The 20,903-nt window shown below is 55.6% G+C and overlaps 1 protein-coding gene and 1 long non-coding RNA gene across 23 annotated transcripts in view; one reads left to right on the top strand and one right to left on the bottom strand.

Moving 5' to 3' along the window:
• Positions 1–4,599: 4,599 nt before the first annotated feature.
• On the bottom strand, positions 4,600–20,903 carry VSIG8 (V-set and immunoglobulin domain containing 8). 9 transcript variants are annotated; one of them, XR_016210502.1, is made up of 9 exons: positions 19,337–20,899; positions 16,085–16,260; positions 15,463–15,664; positions 15,118–15,339; positions 14,253–14,372; positions 13,824–14,022; positions 12,689–12,961; positions 5,407–5,523; positions 4,600–4,956 (listed from the first exon to the last, which is right to left on the bottom strand). XR_016210502.1 is itself a non-coding variant. In XM_089299739.1 (9 exons), the coding sequence occupies exons 1-9, from the start codon at positions 19,383–19,385 to the stop codon at positions 4,783–4,785; spliced, it is 1,188 nt and encodes a 395-aa protein (XP_089155865.1). In that variant the 5' UTR covers positions 19,386–20,902; the 3' UTR covers positions 4,600–4,782. The 9 variants fall into 9 exon arrangements, 6 of the variants coding, with proteins under 6 accessions (XP_089155865.1, XP_089155866.1, XP_089155863.1 ...); XR_016210500.1 differs by having other exon boundaries at positions 14,253–14,378; positions 19,337–20,898; XR_016210501.1 differs by having other exon boundaries at positions 4,600–4,851; positions 14,253–14,378; positions 19,337–20,898.
• The window catches only part of LOC138850518 (uncharacterized), a 35,127-nt gene continuing 26,989 nt past the window's right edge, over positions 12,766–20,903 (top strand). For 8 of the 14 annotated variants that reach the window (XR_016210513.1, XR_016210504.1, XR_016210514.1 and 5 more), the window contains exons 1-2: positions 12,766–12,903; positions 14,968–15,148. This is a non-coding gene — a long non-coding RNA (uncharacterized LOC138850518). Of the gene's footprint in view, positions 12,904–14,967; positions 17,915–20,903 lie in introns of all 14 variants that reach the window. The other 6 variants (XR_016210509.1, XR_016210511.1, XR_016210506.1 and 3 more) reach the window with 2 other exon arrangements.

Genomic DNA, 20,903 nt, shown 5'->3' with positions numbered 1-20,903 from the left:
TCCTGTTCCCCAGATGCTCCCTGAAGACTCAATTCCCAACCAATAGCTGGATTGGCCCCGCTGGGGTCAAGCACCCTCCTTTCTTGGGGAAGGGAGGAGCTGTTAGACATCTTGTCAGAAGGAGTAGCTGGGCCGGCGCCGCGGCTCACTAGGCTAATCCTCCGCCTTGCAGGGCCGGCACACCGGGGTCTAGTCCCGGTCGGGGTGCCGGATTCTGTCCCGGTTGCCCCTCTTCCAGGCCAGCTCTCTGCTGTGGCCAGGGAGTGCAGTGGAGGATGGCCCAAGTGCTTGGGCCCTGCACCCCATGGGAGACCAGGAGAAGCACCTGGCTCCTGCCATCGGATCAGCGTGGTGCGCCAGCCGCAGCGGCCATTGGAGGGTGAACCAACGGCAAAAAGGAAGACCTTTCTCTCTGTCTCTCTCTCTCACTGTCCACTCTGCCTGTCCAAAAAAAAAAAAAAAAAGAAGAAGAAGAAGAAGGAGTAGTTGCTTCAACAGAATAAAGTCCTAAAAAAAGTTCAAGAAGGAATCTCTTGAACAGGAAATGCATCCCTCTCTTCATTCAGGAGGCATTCATTGAGCATCCACTGTGTTTCAGTACCACTGGGTTCAGAGATTACTACATATGAGCACCTGCTGTGTTTCAGTATCACCAGGGTTCAGAGATTACTAAACAGTAGAGGCACGAGCCCTGCCCTCAAAGATCTCATGGTCTAGCAGGGAGGCAATGTGCTAACAAGCAATTATAATGGGTACACGGAGATACAACCCCAGTCCGAGCTCAAAGCCTTGTGAGACCCCTGTTCCCAACAAGAGCCAATCACATGCCCAAGGGAAATGGCTAGAGAGACAGAGGCTCTGACTGGGAGCAAAGCTGCAGCTGACAGGTATTGGCTACATTATGCCATGTGGCTTCCTGGGCAGGTCTTCCCAGAGCTGCCCCAGGGTTCAGTCTGACTGCGTTCCTAGAACATGAAGACACGGCAGGTTGATATCTTGTCCTCTGCTTCCTCCCTAGGTGGTGCAGAACAGGGACAGCAATCTACCTACAAGTGCTTGGGCTGGTGCCGCCCTCCTAGGTCGAGGGGTCCTGGCTGGGATGCCCAGCCTGAGACACTGACATGCTTAGCCCTACCTCTAGCCCACCCTATGGGCCTTCAGTCCTGTACCCCCTATCTGAGGCTGTACAGAAATCTTCCCAAGTCATGGAAAAGCACTCAGGCTGAGTGTACTAGAAGGAAAACAAAGAGGTCTGAGTTCTGCCCACAGTTCCCTGCCTGTCTGCTGGCTGACTCACTGGCCATACACCCACCTTCAGTCATTAACTGCAGGAGCTCAGGGCTGTGGTATACTCTTTGGAGTGATGCTCACCAGGCCCCAACATTCCCCTTCCCCACAGAGCAACAAAATCCACTAGTAATCTAGCCCACTCTCTTCCCCTCCTGCCCCTCACTAATAACAGCATCCTAACAATCTAGGATTCTCAGGAAATCCCTAACAATCCCCACACAAGCCCTGGGTCTTGGACTCCTTCTGAGCACTGAGCATGGATCGCCACGCACAGAGATGCCTCAGCACAAAAACATGAAAGCCAAAGACATTGGAAGGACTGACCACAGGCCTGGTCATTCCAGGAAGGAGGAGAAGTGCCAGGCAGGCCTGGGCTCCCAGGTTACCTGGTGTCCTGAGGCCTGACAGCCCAGAGAAGGCAGAGCTGACATCCACATTCTCAACTGAGAGTGGATTCTACACCTAAGGCCAGAGGAGCCTCATCCAAATGCAGGCAGCTGTTAATGGAGGGCTGATTTGCTGCAGATTACGTCCAGAAGGCACAAGCACGCAGCTTGTGTGCTGTTCCATTCCCTGCCCAGTCACCCCCAGGAGGCTGTGAACACAGTCAGCCTTCCACCAAGGCATCAAAGCAGCCGCCCCCATCCCGTGCTGCAGAAGGCCTGTCTGGCTCTCCTCCTCCTCACTGGGCAAGGAGCCTAGGGGACATCCACCTGCAGCTCACTCTCCCCCTTCCAGACCACACTCTAAAAGTCCAGGATCTGGAATTTGCTGCCCCATTGCGAATTCCAGGGCTTCTTTGCAAAAGGTGGACCTAATCACCTACAAGTGTACCCTTAGATCTGAGGGTAACTAGAGGGCAGATTAAGAAGGGGGGCCAGACGAGACCTGGGATGTTCACACGTGTGAGCACAAGATCCTTCCCAGTGTAGGGCAGGCTACGAGTAAGAAGAGACAGGGTCCAGCCTTGGGCCTGGGGCAGGGAGCCAGTCCTTCCCACACAACAGTTCTTTGTGAAACCCCAAGCGCCCAAAGTTTCTGCACCCAAATCTGGCCTTGTGAGTCCTCTTGAAGGTCGTTTGACAAGACAGGAGGTAGCACATATTTCGCATAACAATTGGTGAGCTTGTTGGGGCTCCCTCCCCTGGACTTTTATCTGTCATAATTCCCATGCAGCTTATGAGCCCAAGACCTCTCCCCATGACTCGGAGTGAACCCTCGGCTCTCAGTCAGCTCAGAAATAGCACAACACAGGGAGGGGCTCTGGAAGCAAACCTGGGCAACACACTCTGACTTCCTAGGAGTCTGTGCTGTCTGCATCCAACATTCGTTCTCTCAGCATATCTTTTTTTTTTTTTTCATTTTTACTTTTCATTTTATTTGAAAGACAGAGAGACAGAGAGATTTCAACTGTTGGTTTACTCTCCCAAATGCTCACAACAGCCATGGCTGGGCCAGGCAGAAGGCAGGAGCTCAAAATTCAATCCAGCTCACCCACCTGTATGGCAAAGTACCTGAGCCATCCCTATTGCCTCCCAGGGTGCACATTAGCAGGAAGCTGGAATCAGAAGAGGAGCCAGGACTGGAACCCAGGCACTCAGCTCTGGACGCGTCTTAGCCACTGTGCCAAGTGCCTGCCCTTCCCACATCTTTAACAAGCACCGACTGCATGCCACAGGCACTGGGAATGCAGCTGCGAGCCGTGCCGACAGTGCTCTGTGCTCAGGAAGCTCGCAGTCTCAGAGGGAGAAAACAGACACAGAACAGGCCGGCGCCGTGGCTCAATAGGCTAATCCTCCACCTTGCGGCGCCGGCACACCGGGTTCTAGTCCCGGTTGGGGCGCCGGATTCTGTCCCGGTTGCCCCTCTTCCAGGCCAGCTCTCTGCTATGGCCAGGGAGTGCAGTGGAGGATGGCCCAGGTGCTTGGGCCCTGCACCCCATGGGAGACCAGGAAAAGCACCTGGCTCCTGGCTCCTGCCAGGATCAGCGCGGTGCGCCGGCTGCAGCGGCGGCCATTGGAGGGTGAACCAACGGCAAAAGGAAGACCTTTCTCTCTCTGTCTCTCTCTCTCACTGTCCACTCTGCCTGTCAAAAAAAAAAAAAAAAAAAAAAAAAAAAAAAAAGAAAACAGACACAGAACAAATAGACTCAAATGTTTGATTAAAATTGTGCTAAGCTCCGTAGGAGAAAATAACTGAAAACCATGAGGCAGAATCACGCAGCAGCTAAATATAACTTGTGGGACAGCAGCAGAAGAACCTCTCTGAGGAAGCCACAGAGGGGAGACAGAGCCAGGAGAGCGGACTCCCGGGGTCCTGCCACAGCGAGGAAGAAAGCCCCTATGGAGTGAACCTGCTGCACGTGAGCATCTGAGGGATGGTCCTCACACCAGAGAATCGTGGACAAGAGGGACCCTGCAAGGAGAAGACAGCAAAGCAGGGGTCATGTGGGGCTGGTAGGACATGGCTCAATGGGTTAAGCCACCAAGGGTTCAAGTCCCGACTGCTCCACTTCCAATCCAGCTCTCTGCTAATGCTCTTGGGAAAGCAGCAGAAGATGGCCCAAGTCCTTGGGTCCCTGCAGTCACGTGGAAGACCCAGAAGAAGCTCCTGGCTCCTGGCTCCTGGCTCCTGGCTCCTGGCTCCTGGCTCCTAGCTTTGGATTGACCCAGACCCAGCTGTTGCAACCATTTGGGGAGTGGCAGATTCTCTCTCTCTCTCTCTCTCTCTCTCTCTCTCTCTTCTTTTTCTATGTGACTTTACCTTTCAAATAAAGAAGTCATTATTTTAAAAATGTAATTGTAAATGCGAAAGGCCACCGAAGAGCTTTCAGAAGGGCAATGACGTAACGCAGCTTGCATTTTGAAAAGACCGCTCTGACAGGGGTGCAGAGAAGGGACACAAGGGCTACAGAGGGAAAGCAGGGAGAGGAAGCCACCATGGTAATCCTAGCAGGAAATGGTGGTACCTTGGAAGGAAGGTGGAGACAGAGGAGGAAGATGTAGGTGGATTCAGCAAATATGTAGGAGCTGGAAGAGAGGTCTGGGTTCCCTTGGTCAAGAGAAGAGCAAAGGCTGACACTGGGGTGTCTGACATAAGTCAGCAGGAACTAGATGGGGTGCCACTTACCAAACTGGAAATAACAGAAATAGGAGCATGTTTTAGGGTGAAATCAAGAGTAAATGCTCGACTTAATTATCGGGGACCAGGAGCTTGAAAAGAAACAAACATTTGCAGGCTGAACAACATATTGGGCTGCATTATGAGAATAGCCATTTTTAAAGTTAAAAAATGGTCAGATGCAGATGATTTATTGTGATTCAGTTCAACAATTTATTTTTTAATATTTATTTACTTGAAAGGCAGAATTACAGAGAGGCAAAGGCAGAGAGAGAGAGAGAGATCTTCCAACCACTGGTTCACTCTCCAGATGGCTGCAACAGCTGAAGTTGAACTGATATGAAGCCAGGAGCCAGGAGCTTCTTCCAGGTCTCACAGGAGAGTGTAGGGACTCAAGCACTTGGACCATCTTCTACTGCTTTCCCAGGCCACAGCAGAGAGCTGGATCAGAAGCAGAGCTGCCAGGACTCTAACCAGCACCCATACGGGATGCCAGCACTGCAGGCGGTGGCTTTACCTGCTATGTCACAGTGCTGGCCCCTCAACCTAACAATTTAAATATAAATTGACTTGAGGTAGAAACTCCAGTCCCACCCAGAACAACTGGAACACATCTGTAACGAGTTAGGTTTTTACATTCCTGATCTGGTGGGGTCTGTTCAACATGAACCTGGGAGTGGAGGGGCTGCAAGACGTCTTTCAGCCCAGGGCGTCCTGGCCGGCTTCTCTGCCACCTGGATCGTGCCCACCCATGAAACACCCAAGGCCCGAGTTCACAACAGTAGTGAGAGCTGGAGTTGCCTCCACAGCTGCAGAGGACTGGCCCTGAATGTAGCCCAGCCCCTGTACACTCCTACAGCAGGGTCCCACGTGGTGCATTCTGCGTTGCTCCCGAGGGGGGCCTCTCTCAGCATCAGGGACAAGGACAGGGTCAGGAGGGACAGACCCCAAGCCTTCCTGCCCACCCAGTTCAGAGACACAGAAACAGCCTGTTACCAAGCTGTCTCTTTGCCTCCGGGGACCAGCACCGGCTCGATGCTGCGTCAGAGCAGGGTTCATTCCTGAAGGAGTGAGTCCGTCAGGTCCCTTGTTCCCTTTCCAGGCTGGGGAGATCTGCGGAAGAGGGAAAGGAGGCCTCATTAGAGGGCTAACAGCAGAAAGGATAAGAGCTTCAGCCTAGAGCATAGAGCTGGGCAGCCCGACTTCACCAGCAATGGGGCACGCACGCTCTCCCTGCCCCAGCACTGGGAGATCTTAGCACAGAGATGACAGCCATCAGCAGCCCCCAACTCACACCCTCCATCCCAGACACGCGTGGCTCTGTCCCTGGAACCTGACTTGCTTGAGCACTCTGGCCTTTTATCCCAGCTCTTCCCCTGCTTCCCAGCCTGGAGAACATTCCTTTCTCCACTGTGCTCACTCCTCCTCCCGGAAGCCTGCCCTCAAGTGCTCCCAAAGCATCGACTCTCCCGGCTGTGCAGGAAGCTGAGTCAACACGCGGTTGCATCATTCTCCAATTTCTCCAAGTGAGTTCAGTGGAGTCCGTCGGGAGGCTGCTTGCTCCTAGAAGGATCACGCTTAATGGCCCAGTCCCACCACTCAAACACGAACCTGTCGCCAAAGCACACTTGCTAACTAGGTGGACACTGTGGGACATTCAGGGGGACACCAATCTTTAGATAGCCCCTCCACTGGGAAGCCTCAAGTCTCTGGCAGGGAGGTTGCATAGCTGGATCACCTCCTTCAGGAAACGTAATCAGCTGGTAGGATTCGCACAGCCTTCCTACCCTCCAAGGAAATGCTCAGTAACTCCCCCAGACCAGGAGGAGATGGGCTGCCCCACACTAGCTTCTCACCCCTGGGAGCTCCCGCAGCAGCTGGAGCCCCCACCCCTTTCATTCTCTGAAGCCTTACTCATTGAGTGCCCTATACACCTGGTATTTTTTAGAAGCTGAAACCTATTAATGAACAACACAAAGATCCTTCCCGTACGCCTCTTACTTGTGGAGCTTAGTGTGGGGGGAAGAGGAGTTAGTCAAATCGCACTAACCACCATGAATTAATGATGTTGCATGTCAGAGGGGATGTGTGTTGTGGATGACGGGGTGGGGGTGAACAGGCAAACGATTCAACTGTCACTCTGACTTTGTTAAGAAGCTGTAGAACGCCAGGAAAGAAGGAGGGAGGCCAGTCAGGGCACTATCGCTGTAACCAAGCAAGCGACAGGGAGGTTGGGAGCTGGGAGGGAGCAGGATGGAAGGGCTACGGTCCCTATCCTCTCTGAAGGCAGAGGCAGCGGGACTGACCGATTCACTGGACAGGGTGGGGGCAGTGGTGAGAAGGAAGGGACAGAGTTGCTGTCAACTGCGGGCAGGGCAGATTTAGGGGCTCTTGGAGGTAGTACCTGGGGCACCCTAAGTGTCAGACATCTGCTAAGCATCTTGCAGACAGAGAGTGTGGGCCACAGGTGAGAGGCTGGCCTTGGTCCCTAAACTTGATGGTTACTGGTGCAGAGTTTAGGAGGACAGGGGACGGTGGGGGACACGGCTGGACGGCACCCTCACTTTCTCAGACTGGGTGCCGCGTACCTGGAAAGGCTGATGTCTGCCGGAAGGAAGCCATGAGATTTCCCCACCGGAGCAGCGTTGTTAGGCAGCTCAGGCTCCTGACCAAGGATCTGCTGCTGACTTGTTTAATAGCAGCAATCACAGACTCAGCATTTCCTTAGATCTTTAATAAACTATGAATGAGAAACCTGTGTGCTGTGCAGGGAAGAGCTTCCCATAGGGCATTCAGCCAAGGGCACAGGGGGCGCTGTGGCCTGTGCTGGTCCCGGGGTGGGGGTGGGAGGGGGAGCATGGCAAAATCATTCCCAGGTCAGTCAAAGGCAGTCTCCATGTGCACCTGGGAGAAGGACTGGGGGTGGGGGGGTGCCATGGTGGCCTTCCCATCCCATCTCCCTGCAGGAACCTCAAGTATTGGCCATTATCACCATCCCACACTGGAGGGAAAACCGCTAATTCAAACTGTATCCATCACATGTATCTCAGGGGAGTGGATGTTTAGGAAGGAGGCAATGAGGCAGGGAAGCCTAGTAGGATGGAGACAGGAGACAGGACAATCCCAAGATAATAAACAATAATTCCCCTTGTCTGGGAGCAGGGGAATGACACAGATAATAGGATAGAGTAAGGCCATGGTTCCTTTCTGAATAACCGAGGCAGGCTGAGAAGAGGGCTCTGCAGGGCAGAGAGAGGCAGGGAGATTCACAAGCAAGCTAAACAGCCTCTGCAAAGGGGTCTGGGGCTGGGGCAGGGCATGGGAGGGTCACAGCCAGGAAGGGCCACAAGGCTGCAGGGTGGCATCCGGGCAGGAGGAGAGGCCAGGAGCCCACCAGGGAGTGAGTGGCTGAGGGGACTGCTGGGAGGACACTCCCCCAGCAGGCTGCAGCCAGGCAGCAAGCGGGGCCTGGGGTGGGTTGAAGGAATCCGATGCCAACATTGAGCTGATTCTCCCTGAGGAGTTAAAGAACATGCATCCCTGCCGGGCAGGCTGCCCCCTGCTCTGGGAAAGCTGTGTGGAGACCCTTCAGGAGAGCGGTCCCCCTGGGCAGGGCTGTCACTGTCGGTGCACCACAGAGGTGCTGGGTCCAGAGGGCAGCCTGCAGGGTCTGCATGCCAGCAGCTGTGAGCAGGTGGACGGGAAGGGGCCCAGAAGGACTCGCCGGGGCCAGGAAGCGGGCTCTGAGGATTCTGGGAGGAGCCGGGCCGAGAACTGACGCTGGGACCCTGCTCGGCCTGGGATTCGGGTGCTTCCTGTGGTGTTTGGTGTTGCTGTTACTGAGAGGACTGTGTCACTATTAACACCCGCACCTGCACTCAGGAGTCTCAGGCAAGTCCTGGTGCTGCTCCCACTTCCCTGTTCGTGGCCTCCTGCCCTCCTTGCCTCTTCTGATGGTGAACTGCCTCCGAGTTCAGTCCCAAAGCCTCCCTTGGGTCATCATCCTCCTCCCTGAGGGCCTGCACGCCTCCTCTGGGCCTCCAGGTCTGCTCTCCCGCGGGAAAGGAAACTCATATATTTTTTTTTAAGATTTACTTCTTATTTATTTGAAAGTCAGAGTTACACAGCTCCAACTGTCATGGTCATTTGGGGAGTGAACCACAAGATGGAAAGAGATCTCCCTCCCTTCTCCTCCCACCCTCCTCCCCTCTCCTCACCCCTCCCCCTCTTGTCCCTTCCCCTCCCCTCCCCTCGCATCTCCCCTCCCCTCCTCTCCTCTCCTCCCTCTCTTCTTCCCTCCCCCCCTTTGTATAACTCTTTCACATAAACACAATAAATCTAAAAAGAAATGGAGAGAGAAGGAAGGGGTAATAAAGAAGGAAAGCAAGCAAACCAGCAAGCATTTGGGGCTTGGGAACTTTTTAAATAACTATGAAAATCCAGGTCTGTCTGACTCCAAAACAGAGGCTCCTCTGCATGTGTCAACACAGCCAGCTCACAAACGCTGAATAGAAGTTTTCTTCCTTTTTCTTCTTTTCTTTCTCCATCAGGAAACCCATATGGGAATCCCAGCTTCACCCCAAACCCCGCCCCCAGGAAAATGAGCTCAGCAGTTTTGCTCCATCCTCCTCTGTTCAACATCCTGCCTTTGTCCAGGGCTTAGCATCCCCCCTGGTGCTCAGTGCCCCCATTCTGCCATCACCACAGAGGGGTGGCAGAAGGTCATCCTGTCCGCTCCCCAGCAGTCGGCACAGTGACCACACCCAGGCCCTCCAGATTCCCTAAGCAGCCACTGTCCCCACGGTGCCCACACGGTCACATGTGTCCCAGCACGTACTTCCAACCCTGAATGAGGAACTGCATGGAACCTGTTGTGTTTCCCAACACCAGGAGCAAGTGGAAGGCTCTCTGTGGAGCCTGTAAATTCCAGAGCAGGGCTTCCCAGCCCCACGGGGGCGCCCCAGGGAAGCTCCAAGGACAAAGATCTGATGGCAGACCCCAACCTAAACCCATAGGAGTGCAGCGTTCCCTGACGAACTCTGGGATGACCATAACCGGGTAATTCCCAAAGCTCCCTTCCTCCCAGTAGAAAACAAAACAAAAAGCAGTCCCTCCCCAGAGTCGCCACAGTCTGGCAGGGCCAAGAGGGACCGAGAGGTAGGCAGCAGGCGTGGCACTGGTTAGCCCAAGAGGACGGCTTGCAGCCCACTCACGGCCTTGAGCACCCAGGGTATCAGAGAAGGTGGCTAGGAGATGACCTCCTAGAGTCCGGGGAAGACAGAGAAAGAACCGGGTGTTGGGGGTGGTGGTGGCTCGGCCGACATCCTGGGGAAGCCAAGTTTGGTTTCTGACAGCTACCGAGAAAATGACCTGGAACCAGAGAGGTATGAATTATCTAAACAACTGCTGAGTGGCCACAGGAACTGCAATCCAGCTTCAGAGGAGAGAACAAGAGGGAGAACTGGGCAGGAGAAGGAAGACAACGGACTTTGTACTATGTCTCACTGGAAAGGCAGAAAACTCAGGCCTGTCCTTAGGAGTCCCACGCCTGAGGCTCCACTCGTGTGCCCACCTCTGCTTGCCTGGTGACATACGTGGTCTGCCTGAATTTTACAAACCAGTTGTTGAACGCAGACATTATTAACTTTTAATTCAATGAGTTATACTACTGCAAAGGGGTAAGCACTCCTAACGCATCGCTTCCTAATGACTTTACTACAGGTCTCTACTGTCTAAGCTCTTGAAAGTGTGTGGTTCTCCTAACATATCTATAGCATGAAAATCCTACACAGGGATGTATACCAAACACTCCACCCAACTGCACTGAAGTCAGCGGACATGGGAGTATCTAAGTCACGGAAATTGGCAAATCTACCAATCAGGGCTTCCCTGCTCCCCCCCCCCCACCACCACCACCACCAGTGTTAAACTTCTACCACCTCAAGCATTCTCCTCCTACACTGAGTAAGGTTTCATGCAGGAGAGAGGAAGGAAAAAAGACCAACGTGTCTCTTGCACAAAATCACTGGAGCAGAAACTCCCTTGTCTCGTCTCCCCAGGGTGGTGAGTACAATGATGAATTCGAGCTCGGCATTGGATTTACGGACTTTCCCAGCTTCCCTGTTGACTCACTCTAACCAGAACTTGATTCCAGAGTCTCTCTGAAATCTCTCTTGCTGCTTTATAATGAGCTTTTCTTGCAATGAACCAGAGCCCAGCTGTTCTCATCCCTCAGATGGTTAAGTCTGAGCATGGCTCCCTACTTCCTGGAGAAAAGGAGACAGCAGGTGTCACTGGACACAATCTGGCTGCCTCCATCCCTCACCATCTTGCAGGAGGATGAAACAGCAGGTTCCTTAGCCTGGGAGTGGCCCCCTCAGGTCACCCTCATCAGGGCAGATGTGTGCCGGGCACAGTGCCCTGCTGAAGATCGAACTCTTTACCTATGAAGAAGTCATCCGACACGTGCCCTTACATATGGCCAAATAAAGGTTATAAATGTTTGTTCCCCTTCCTCCTTGTGCCTATCCCCAAGAACCTCACCCCCCTAAGTCAAGTGTCTCTGGCTCCCTTTGTCTCACCATTCTCTCTCTTTTCTTCTCCCAGGCTCTGTCAAGCCAGACCCAGCAATGTCATCATCCCCCTTTTGCAAATACCCAATCCATCATCTCACATCATGATTACATATAACCATGCAAGTTCCTGAGGCTTCCTAAACCTGTGTACTTTGAGATCCATGGACACCCCACACTTCATGCAGCCCTAGCATAGCAGCAGGAAGAATTAGTAAAAGGACAAAGAGAGAAGAAAGAGTTTGTGCTCTCCACGGCAGGTGGCTTGGGCAACTCAGTAGAACGAAGAGAGCTTGGAACACTGTGCTCAAGACCTCTCTCCTAGACGATACACATGTCCAGTCCATGTCCAGTCATGTGCCTGCCACAGCCCCCTGAAGGAACACAACCCCATGGTCCTCCAGGATTAGATGACCTGCATGTGTGATGCTCTCAGCTTCTTAAGAGAACCTGACCCAGGGATGAAAGCTACATGGGAATAAAAACCCGGTTCAAGGAAAGAAATGGTCCCCTGAATGTTGACAGTGAGAGGCTGAATGAATGGGCTGCTTTGGGAGCTCATGAGCTGCCACAGGAGGCACTCAAGAAGAGGGTGGGAGAGTCTTTGTCAGGAATGCTGTGCGAGGAACCCACATGTCAGAGACACAGCCTGATGTCCTGGATTCAGGCATGCCTATGGCAAATCCTGAACTACTACCTTCTCTCCCTTGGTCGAGAGACCCAATTCCTCTGAACCTCACTTTCTTCATCTGTATTACGGGGATAATATGCAATCTCACAGGAATAAAATAAGGAATAAATAGCACAAAATATCAACAAGCACCTGGCCTTCAGTGGATGCTCAATTAAATGCTAATTCCCTTTCCACCGAAGGGAGGGCTGGGTTAGGAAGCCTTTAAGGTATAAGTCTGACTGCAAAACCCTTCCTTGCTGTTGAGGAGAGACAAAGCAGACAGGGTTGTGCAGATGAGGGGAGGAATGGAGGCTGCGGAGAACAGCCAGGAACATTCAGAAGTCATCTCCTCTGACCTAGAATGAAAAATGGGATTCTGGATTTAAAGTCCGGCGTGCAGGGTCTCAGCTTTTCCAACTGTGTGGTGAAGGAGTGGGATTAGAGAGCCCCCTACAGCTCTAGGGATCTACGAAGAGGAAGCAGACAGTACGGGAAGGCGGCCGGAGGTAGGGGGCAACAAGGGGCTACCTCCTCCATCCCCAGGTAGGCGCTCCGCCCCTGCCCAAGCCTCCGGGGGAATGCAGGGCCACCTCGGTCTCCAGTCTTAAAGCTTTTTTATTTGCTCACACGGTTGCCTCGGAACTCAGACCTCACATCTCGCACAGTCAACAATTCAATCCAGACCCCCAACCCACCTGGCCCCCCGGAGCCCCCTGTCGCAGCTGGGGACACTGGGCCTCCGGCCTCAGCCGCTCTCGGTCTTTGCCTCCTCTTCCTCCTCCCTCCCTCTCCCCAAGCGTCGGGCCCCGGGGTGCAAAGAGAGTGCCGGACAGCCTTCCTCCGCCCTCTCCCGGCTCCTCCCGCTTTGGGGGAGGAGACCCTGTCTTCCTACGTCTTCAGCCCCCAGCCACCGGGCGGCCTGGAACCAGCGAGGTGGGCGCCGGCCCGAGCGTGTCCCCAGCTGCGGGCAGGGAGCCCCGCACCCTCCTCCCGGCCGGGGCGCAGCCCGGAGCGGTGCGGCGCGCGCGCTCACACCACGAGACCGTCCTTGCAAGGCAGCGGCCCCTGGGCGCAGGCGTCCGGCTCGGCGCTCTTGACCTTGACGTAGATCGGGGAGGGGCCCGCTTCGCAGGCGGCGGCGGCGACGGTGCGGGGCGCCAGGGCCACGTCCTCGGGGCCGCCGCAGGGCGTAGGCGCGTACTTGCGGCGCAGGGAGCGGCTGACGTTCTGCGTCGGGTACCCCAGGAGGTGGGTGACGCTGCTGCCGCGCCCACTGACCTTGCACCCGGGCGCCAAGGCGTCCTCTCTGTGGAAAACAACAGGCGGGCGGGTGAGCGGGCTGCTCCGCGGCGCGGCGTGGGCACGGCCTGGGCGGAGCGCTCGTGGCAGCTTCTCGTCTCCCGCGCCTCCCTCCACCTGCCGCTCGCCTCTCTCCCTCGGCCTCGACCTGCTCTGCCCTCTGCCCCTCCCTGCGCTGACGACCCGGTCCTCCGGGTGGGGCGTGTCCACACGTGTCGGGACAGCCCACAGCAGGCGGCCCGCGGCAGGCGCACCGTCCGTCCCTTCCTGACTTCTCGTGGAAGCGCTGCAACGGCAGGGAGCGAGCCTCAGACGCGCAGAAAGAGCTGCTTCCTCCTTTCCTTCCTAACCAACCCTGACCTTGCGCAAGCTGGAGCGCGCTCACCTCCTCACCCCTGTCGCTCAGCCTTCTCCATCTTTCCTTCTATTCCCCAAGGCATTGCAATCGTTAGCACTGCTAGTCTTTTTCTATTTTTATTTCTAGTTTGCTTCTAATGTCAGTTTCTAGCACTAGTATTAACTTCTTAAATACTTATGTCAGAATTCTCACCGGCGCAATACAGGGGAGAGATGGGGGAAAAAAAAAGTCCCTGCTCTCCCAGAGCTTACAGTCTAGACAAGACAGACACACAGGAGGGGAGTGGAGGGCAGTGGAGCAGAGAGGCAGATAAGGGCGGGTGTGGGGGTGGGACAGGAGAGAGAGAAAGCCATGCGGCGGGTGGCAGGTCGACATGCTGAGGTCCCAGCACTCCGTGGCGATGGCGTGGGATTGGGGTGAGGGTCCCAGCCGCCGGTGACAGGCAGGGTGAGGAGGGCAGGGCGCCGGCTCCCTGCCGGCTCCGCAGCATGCAGCATGCATCAGGTGTTACCTGATCTCACTAGCCAAGTCGCCGCAGGCCCCTCCGCCGACCCCGACGCCGTTGCCGTAGCCGAAGGCACCGCGGGCGCCTCCAGCCCCGGAGCCCCCGCAGCAGCAGCAGATGAGCCCCCAGATGCCCACGGCCAGGCAGGCCAGCATGAGCAGAGAGCCCAGCACTGCGCCGATGATCATGCCGACGCGCTGGGAGTCTGTGGGAAGAAGGAGAGGCGATCAGGGTGATGGATCAGTGTCTGGGGAAAGAGGGAGCCCTGTGAGAAGATCTGGGGAGTAAGGAGGTAACCCTGTAGGTCTGCACCGTTATCCTAGGGCTTGAAGCTGCTGCAGGCAGAGGCAGAGCTCACGCAGAGACTCTAAAACAGAGCCCAGGCACTTGCAGTCCCACCCTCGCAATCTCGGGTCCCCCGGGCAATGCACCTACCTGAGACCTTCACCTCCACCACACAGACACTGTAGCCCACATGGTTGGCCACTGTGCACTGATACAGCCCGTTGTCTTCTCTGGAGATGTCCTTCAACACCAGGTCCCCGTTGTTCAGGCCTGAAACTGAGGGTGCATCAGCAGGACATGGTGAGGTGCAGAGCCCCCTACCCCAGCCTCAGCCCCTGGTGGGGTTGGGGAGAATGGGACACCCATTCTGGAAAGAGAGGGGACATGCACAGGCCCACCCCTCTTTGCAGGTGAGTCACCTCTCTCCTGCTGAGACACAGAGGCAAGGAAGGGCCCCTCTCCCAACACCAGGGCAGTCACCAGTAGTCCCCTCCGTGACCTTAAGGACAGGTGTCCCTTCTCTGAGCTGGGATCTCCTTTGCACCGTGGTGAGAACAGGTTTAGACCAGAGGAACCGCAAGGTCTCTGCCAGCTCTGTTTTTCTCTGGGCGTGAATATTATTCAGCTTATACCCCCTTTCACTGAACCTGCACATACCCTAGAAATGTACATGTTAGTGTTCCCCAGTCACATATCAAGAAATCAAGACACAGAGAGTGGGTAAGCCAGGAGCCTGAGACTTGCTGCCAGCCAGTGTCCCAGCCAGGGTTCAGACTCAGTTCTATCTCAGACCCTGCTCTTTCTAAATTAACTATCCTGTCTTTGACTAACTCTCCACGTTTGCCTTCTCTTCTTTCCTCCATAGCAGCTCCACCTGGGACGGGCCCAGAGGAGGAGTCTCCCATGGGGTTTCCAGGTTTGAGTGGTGCCAGTGAGAACCCAGAGAAGACCCAGGAGGCCCCAGAGTTGCTGTTATTCTGCTCAGTCCTGCCGTGTCCTCTCCAAGACCCCTCACCTTGATTAATGGAGCTGTGGAAGGATTCCTGGTAGGAGAGCTCGGAGTGGAAGCTGTGCTGGGAGTGGTAGGACCCAGCCCGGTAGGGATGAGTGTGTCCGCTGATCTTGGCCCACTTGTAGGAGAGGGGCTGGGAGCCTCCATTGGCAAAGCACTTCAGAACCACATCGTTGCCTTTTGTCATGTGGCCCTCAGTCCAGCACATGGGCACTGCAGGACGTGCTACAATGAAACAGGCAGTGAAGAGCCAGGGCTCCGTCAAGAGGCAGAGCCGGGCTCAGAGTGGCCAAGCTGCCCTTGCCCAGGGGGCCTGGGGAAGTGGAGCCCAGGGGAGTCTGGCCATACCTTGGACAGTGACAATGACCTTCCGGGTCGCCATGGTGGTCTTCTTCACCCGGCACTCATAGGTAGCCGTGTCGGATACCTGCAGGTTCATGAGGTTGATGGAGGCATCGTACTGGCTGGGGTCTGAGGCTGCAAAGCGGACCCTCTGCTGCAGGTGGGGCAGGTTTCCGTGGTTGATCCTCTTGTCCTGGTAACTCAGGAACTGTGAAGAAGAGAGGGAAGTGCCAGGCAGAGCCAAGGAGGGCTGTGTAGATGGGCTGCTTTGGACAGTTCGCTGAGTTGTTCTTCTTTAGACTGTTTTCTCAACTGCAAAAGGAGAATGCTGGTGCTTGGTCCGCTCAGGCCTTGTAGCATGGTGAGACCAGGCTCTTTGGGAAGGATAAGGTCAAGCTGAGAACTTCTTGAGGGCAGGGACCTACCTCACCCTCCCTTTGGAAGGGGGTGGGAGGGGCTAGACTGGCTGGCTCCATTCATGACTACAGAGCTCTTCTCTCTGTTGCCACTTTCTCTGAGAGGCCTCAGGGAAGCTCCAGGTCTTGTTGTCCTTATTGTCTCTGCCTCTCCTGGAGGAGGTGGACACCCTGAAGTGTAGAGTAAGGAGAACCCTGCATGCAGCACTCACCACATTCTCCCGGTGTGAGGGGTCTGAGTTGACTTGCATCCATTCGATGTCCAGACCGTTGGGACCGTAGTCTTCAGGGTCCAAGATGTAGGGGCAGCCCAGCCTCACATTATCACCTTCTGCTAGGTACAGGACCTCCTGGCCATCCCCGTTGATCCGCACGGCGGACAGCAGTGCTAGGGGAAGGGTAGGGCAGGTAGGGAGAGGGGAGCAGGGCCAGGGCTGAGCCATCAGCTTCAGCCTCTCCCTCCATCACTGTCTATCAGCTGCCATCCAGAGCTCAGTGCGGCTTCCACAGGGAGCATGGGCTGTGCTTAGTGTATATGTCTGGGTGTGTGCATGATGTCATAGAGACATGTCTTGCATCCTTGCGTCACATGTTTGATGCTATGGCAGTGTGTGTGTTCGCGTGTGGACACATGTATATATTCTAAGACTGTTTAGATTTGCATCTGAATGCTGTTTGTGTAGCTGTATTTATACTGCATGTAAATATGTGTTGGTGTGTAGGCTTATATGTATCCATGACTACATAATGTGTGGAATATGTACACGTGTGTACATTGTGCATGTATATGTACTATAAGGAAATCATTCATTTGGCGAAGTTGGGTGCTGCTTATATATTTATATGATAATGTGAGTGTGCTATTGTACATGAATGAGTGTGTGTGTGTGTGTGTGTGTGTGGTCGTGTGACCGTGGCTGGTGTGCCCCAGGTGGTATGTGATGACATGTGACTGACTGCTCATGTATGATGGTGAGTGAGGTGTATGGCACGTGTCTGTCTGTGCAGGACAGTGTGAACGTGCTGTGACGATGCATCTCTCCCCTTGTATGATTGTGCAGCCCAGGTGTAGCCACTCCCACATGCGTGTTCCCGCTGGGGCCCCTCCTGTCCTGAGTCAGAGGCAAGCAGCTGGGGTGAGGAGCCAGGATCCGGACGCTCAGGACTGAGCTCCTCTCCCTCCCTACCCTGAAGCCCCAGGCTGGTGCTGGCCCTAACCGGTTGGACCTAGAGAGGGATAAGAGAGAGGATGGACCCGGGGCCCCACCCTGGCACTCAGCTCTCTGCCTCCGAGCCTCCTGCAGCCCTCCCTCCTCAGACCCCTACCCAGCCTGCGCCCCTTCCACCTGCGTTCTGTTCTGAGTCAACCACATCCTTCGGAGTCCCAGTTCCAGGTCTCAGCCATCACTCTGCACGGTCCTTCTTGCTGGGGACCACCCCCTTACACACAATTACACTGTCCTAGGCAAACAGATCAACACCTGGACGCACTGTTACTACAGCAGGTAAATACCCATGCAGTCCCCCCTTCCTACACACTCAGGCACACAATCGCACACAAGCATTACCCACTAATCCAGGAGACACACCCCCCTGCAGGCTCGTATGGTCTCGTCTGCATTCATTCAAGACCAGACATATCTACAGAAGCCCTGCCTGGCAAGCTTAACCTGGCTGTAGAGAGGCCAACAGAGTCACTGTCAGCTCTCCCAACACCCTCTCTAAATGCTGCCTGGGCCACGGGCCATGCCCTAACCCAGCTAGGCTCCAGGGTCACCCAGAGCAGGCAGGCTGGCTGCTGGGGCCCTAACGGGACCTGGTGATGCTGCCTCCTCCAGCCCCAGGCCTAGAGAACACCAGCTCATTCCTGAGATAAGGATCCTAGTGCCACCTGCCAGATCCTGGGGCGGCACAAAGCTGGTTAGGGATGTGCCAGAACCCAGCTGAGAGCAGAGGCTCCACCCTGGGGAAGAGCTGCCGGGTGCAACCCACGCGGAGGAGGTTTCTCTTTTCCCACAGCATGTGGCCAGCTGGGCAGGAGGGTAAGTATTTGGGGAAGGGGGTTGGCAAGGAGGGACCGGCTGGAAGAAAAGCACCCCCACCCTGCTGTTCCCAGCCATGGAGCCTCACCCCAGCTTTTCAGTCTCTTTAGCTTTCTCAATCTCCTGCCAGCAGTTCCAGCCTTTCTGCATCCCCTCCCTCTCTCTGAGAAGTTGTTCCTGGTGTCTTGCTTTGATTCCTCTTGCTGTGGGACAGAGGGGGTCGACCCAGGAGACATGAGAGAAGAGAGAGACTGGAGAGTGGGAAAGAAGCCAGGGTGGAAGAGAGAGCTAGGTGGGGGACACAGGGACAGGAGGAGTCACAGTAGCCCCAGCAAGGAAGAGAACAATGGTGATTCATTGTCCCAGCACAGACGCACCAGGGACTGGCCACTTTTACTGGTGTCACCTCAGTAGTCATGTCTACCCCAGCTTCCTTATTGCTGAATTTTCTGAATTTTCAGGTTGCTTCCACAACTCCTAACCCTCCCTCTGGACGTGTGGGAGGGTTCATGCCTAGACACACACCACATAGAGGTGTCTGGGTGCCCACAGCACAGCGGCAGCTTCCTGAGTGGGCTCAGCCCCAGAGGTGTTGCAGGAAATGCGATCGTTCACACACAGACTGAAATGCTACCCCCTCGTGCACACCACCCTCACACCCTTTTCTCCCAAACCCAGACCCCAGGAAGAGCTCAGAAGACATTTCCAGCGATGCCCGCACAGAATGGCCTTTGCTGGGACTTGCCCCAAGCTGGGCAGGCAGCCATAATACCAAACCTGAGCACTGCCGCCAGAGTGCCCCAGGGGGGTGATCATCCTGGAACCCACACAGCGTAGGAAGCCCAGGGCACAGGTCTCAGGCCACTCAGACTTACAACAGCCCTGTCTCTGGCCCTTTCAAGGCAAGCAGCGCCCCCCCCCCCCCCCCCCCACTGAGGAGAGAGAGGAGAGAGGCCCTCCCACTGGCAAGAGCACACAGCTGATGAAAGTTGAGAGGCCAACAGAGTTCTTACCGGGCTGCTCCCCAAGCCCCCTCCCCCACCAGTGCTGCTGCTCACCTGACTCCTGCCCCACCTCCAGTTCCCACAGGTAACCCCAAGCAAGTTCTGTCCTGCTCACAGTGCATGCACTCAGGACACCTGCGCCCTGCGCAAGCCCCACAGGCTCTGTGGCACCATGGAAATCCACTCAGAGCCACACACATGCTATGCCAAGCCTTCAGGCACAGGCTCTCTCTCTCTCTCCTGGGGAGAAGCCCCCTTAGCAATATCCAAACCCAGGGGGCAGCCAGATTTGGCTGAGCAGTGCCCACTAGGGCCTCTCAAACAGCTCTGCAGGCACCTCCGTGCACCCTGGCTGTACTTTCCCTGCCCACCTGGCCTCATGCTGGTGGGCATCTCTAACCACTGCCTAGCCCCATACCTGGGCTCAGGCACACAAGTAGAAGGTGGAAGGCTCCTGGAACTCCCATGGCTCTAGACTCGGTGTTTCCTCCGCTGGGGCTGGGTATCCCGTGGGCCGGTGGTGGTGGGTGTGTGGGGTGGGTGGAGGGAGGGGAGCCGAGGGCCCAGACACTGCCCGGGGTGGCAGGAAGGTGCAATGAGTGGCCAGCTGGGGAGCAGCCAGAGTTATTTCAATGGGAGGGAGGGGGCCTGGTCCCCGCCTTGGGGAGGAGTCCCAGGAACCCTAATTAGCGGGGTGACAGGATAGCCTACCCAGGCATTACCCAGCCCTCACCCAAGCTCTTCCCGGTCCCGAGAGTGGCACAGGGTGGCTAGAGGGATGTGTAATTAGGCACCTGTTAAACCTCCACTTCCTCCTGGCCACGTCCTCGGAGTGACAACAGTTGCCCCATTTTTCAGCGTCCACAGAGCTCCCCTCACCACTTATTTACTGCCTCCTTTCATAGGAGAAGTGAGGAAGAGGAAGGAGAAGCCAGGCTTGGGGGAGGAAGGTTGGCCAGGCCTTGAAGGGTTAACCCTGACCCCAGAGCAGCCTCCTGCATCCAAGTTCAGCCCCTGCAGGCATCCCTGATCCTCCAGTGAAGCTCCCACCCCAGCCTGTTCAGATGGGGGTCTGGGAGCAGGTGCACCAGGGGAATGGACCCTTTTCCACGCTGGGGCCTGGGGCACATGAAAGGGGCGCTCTTCAAAGGGAGCTGAAGGAGGGGAGGGAGGGGTACATGCAGCACCAGGCTCTCCCCTTGGCTGTCCTCTCTGGAACTCTGCCCCCACCCATGCCTGACTCGGGGTCATCCCTGGGAGGCAGAGTGTTGTGGGGAATTGGATCCTCACCTGGCACACAGGAGGTGTAAATGCGGTTCACTGAGGCCTGAGTGGAGAGGATCAGGGTGTGTGTGGAGGGGAGAGAGGCGAGTGGGTGGGTGTTGGAGAGGACTAGGAAGCAGTGTGCCTGGTGTCTGCATCCTTCTAGGGAGTGTTGGGGTGCGAGGGAGGCAGGCTGCCTCTGTCAAGCAATGCCAGCTGTGTGTGCTGCCTTGGGGAATCCCTTGGTGTCCTGGCTTCATGTCCAGGAGGAGAGGCCAGGCCTTGAAGGGTTCATGCAGACCACGTCCCTGGGTCCTTGAGACTGGTCTTGGGGTGACTAAGCCAGCACAGCTCCCGGCAGGCTGAAGCAAAGGCAGAAAGCAAAGGACCAGTACAGCTGGACTCCATCAGGGGACCCTAGGGTTCTTCACCAGCCCTGATGCGGGCAAGGGAAGGGCATTGGGGGAAGAGCCTTGGGAAGAGTTATGGAGCTCGGGGATGCTGCCAGGACCTACCCCTCTGGGAAAAATAAGACCCAACAATAAGGAAGCACAAGGAGTCCACGCATCGGTGTTCCAAATCCCTCTACCTGAATTCCCAACAATAACAAAGCATTCTGTGATCAAAGAGATGTACACAGTGAATATCCTTATTTCCTTATTTATTTTTAGGTTTATGAGATTTCCTGTACCCTCCAGAGAGCAGGGCTCATTACCCCTCTT

Source organism: Oryctolagus cuniculus, chromosome 7 (assembly GCF_051225735.1).
Source record: "Oryctolagus cuniculus isolate XC-2025 breed Fujian yellow rabbit chromosome 7, ASM5122573v1, whole genome shotgun sequence".
Lineage (NCBI taxonomy): Eukaryota > Metazoa > Chordata > Mammalia > Lagomorpha > Leporidae > Oryctolagus > Oryctolagus cuniculus.
The sequence above is the reverse complement of the archived record's forward strand: the minus strand, read 5'-3'. Positions and strand labels throughout refer to the sequence as shown.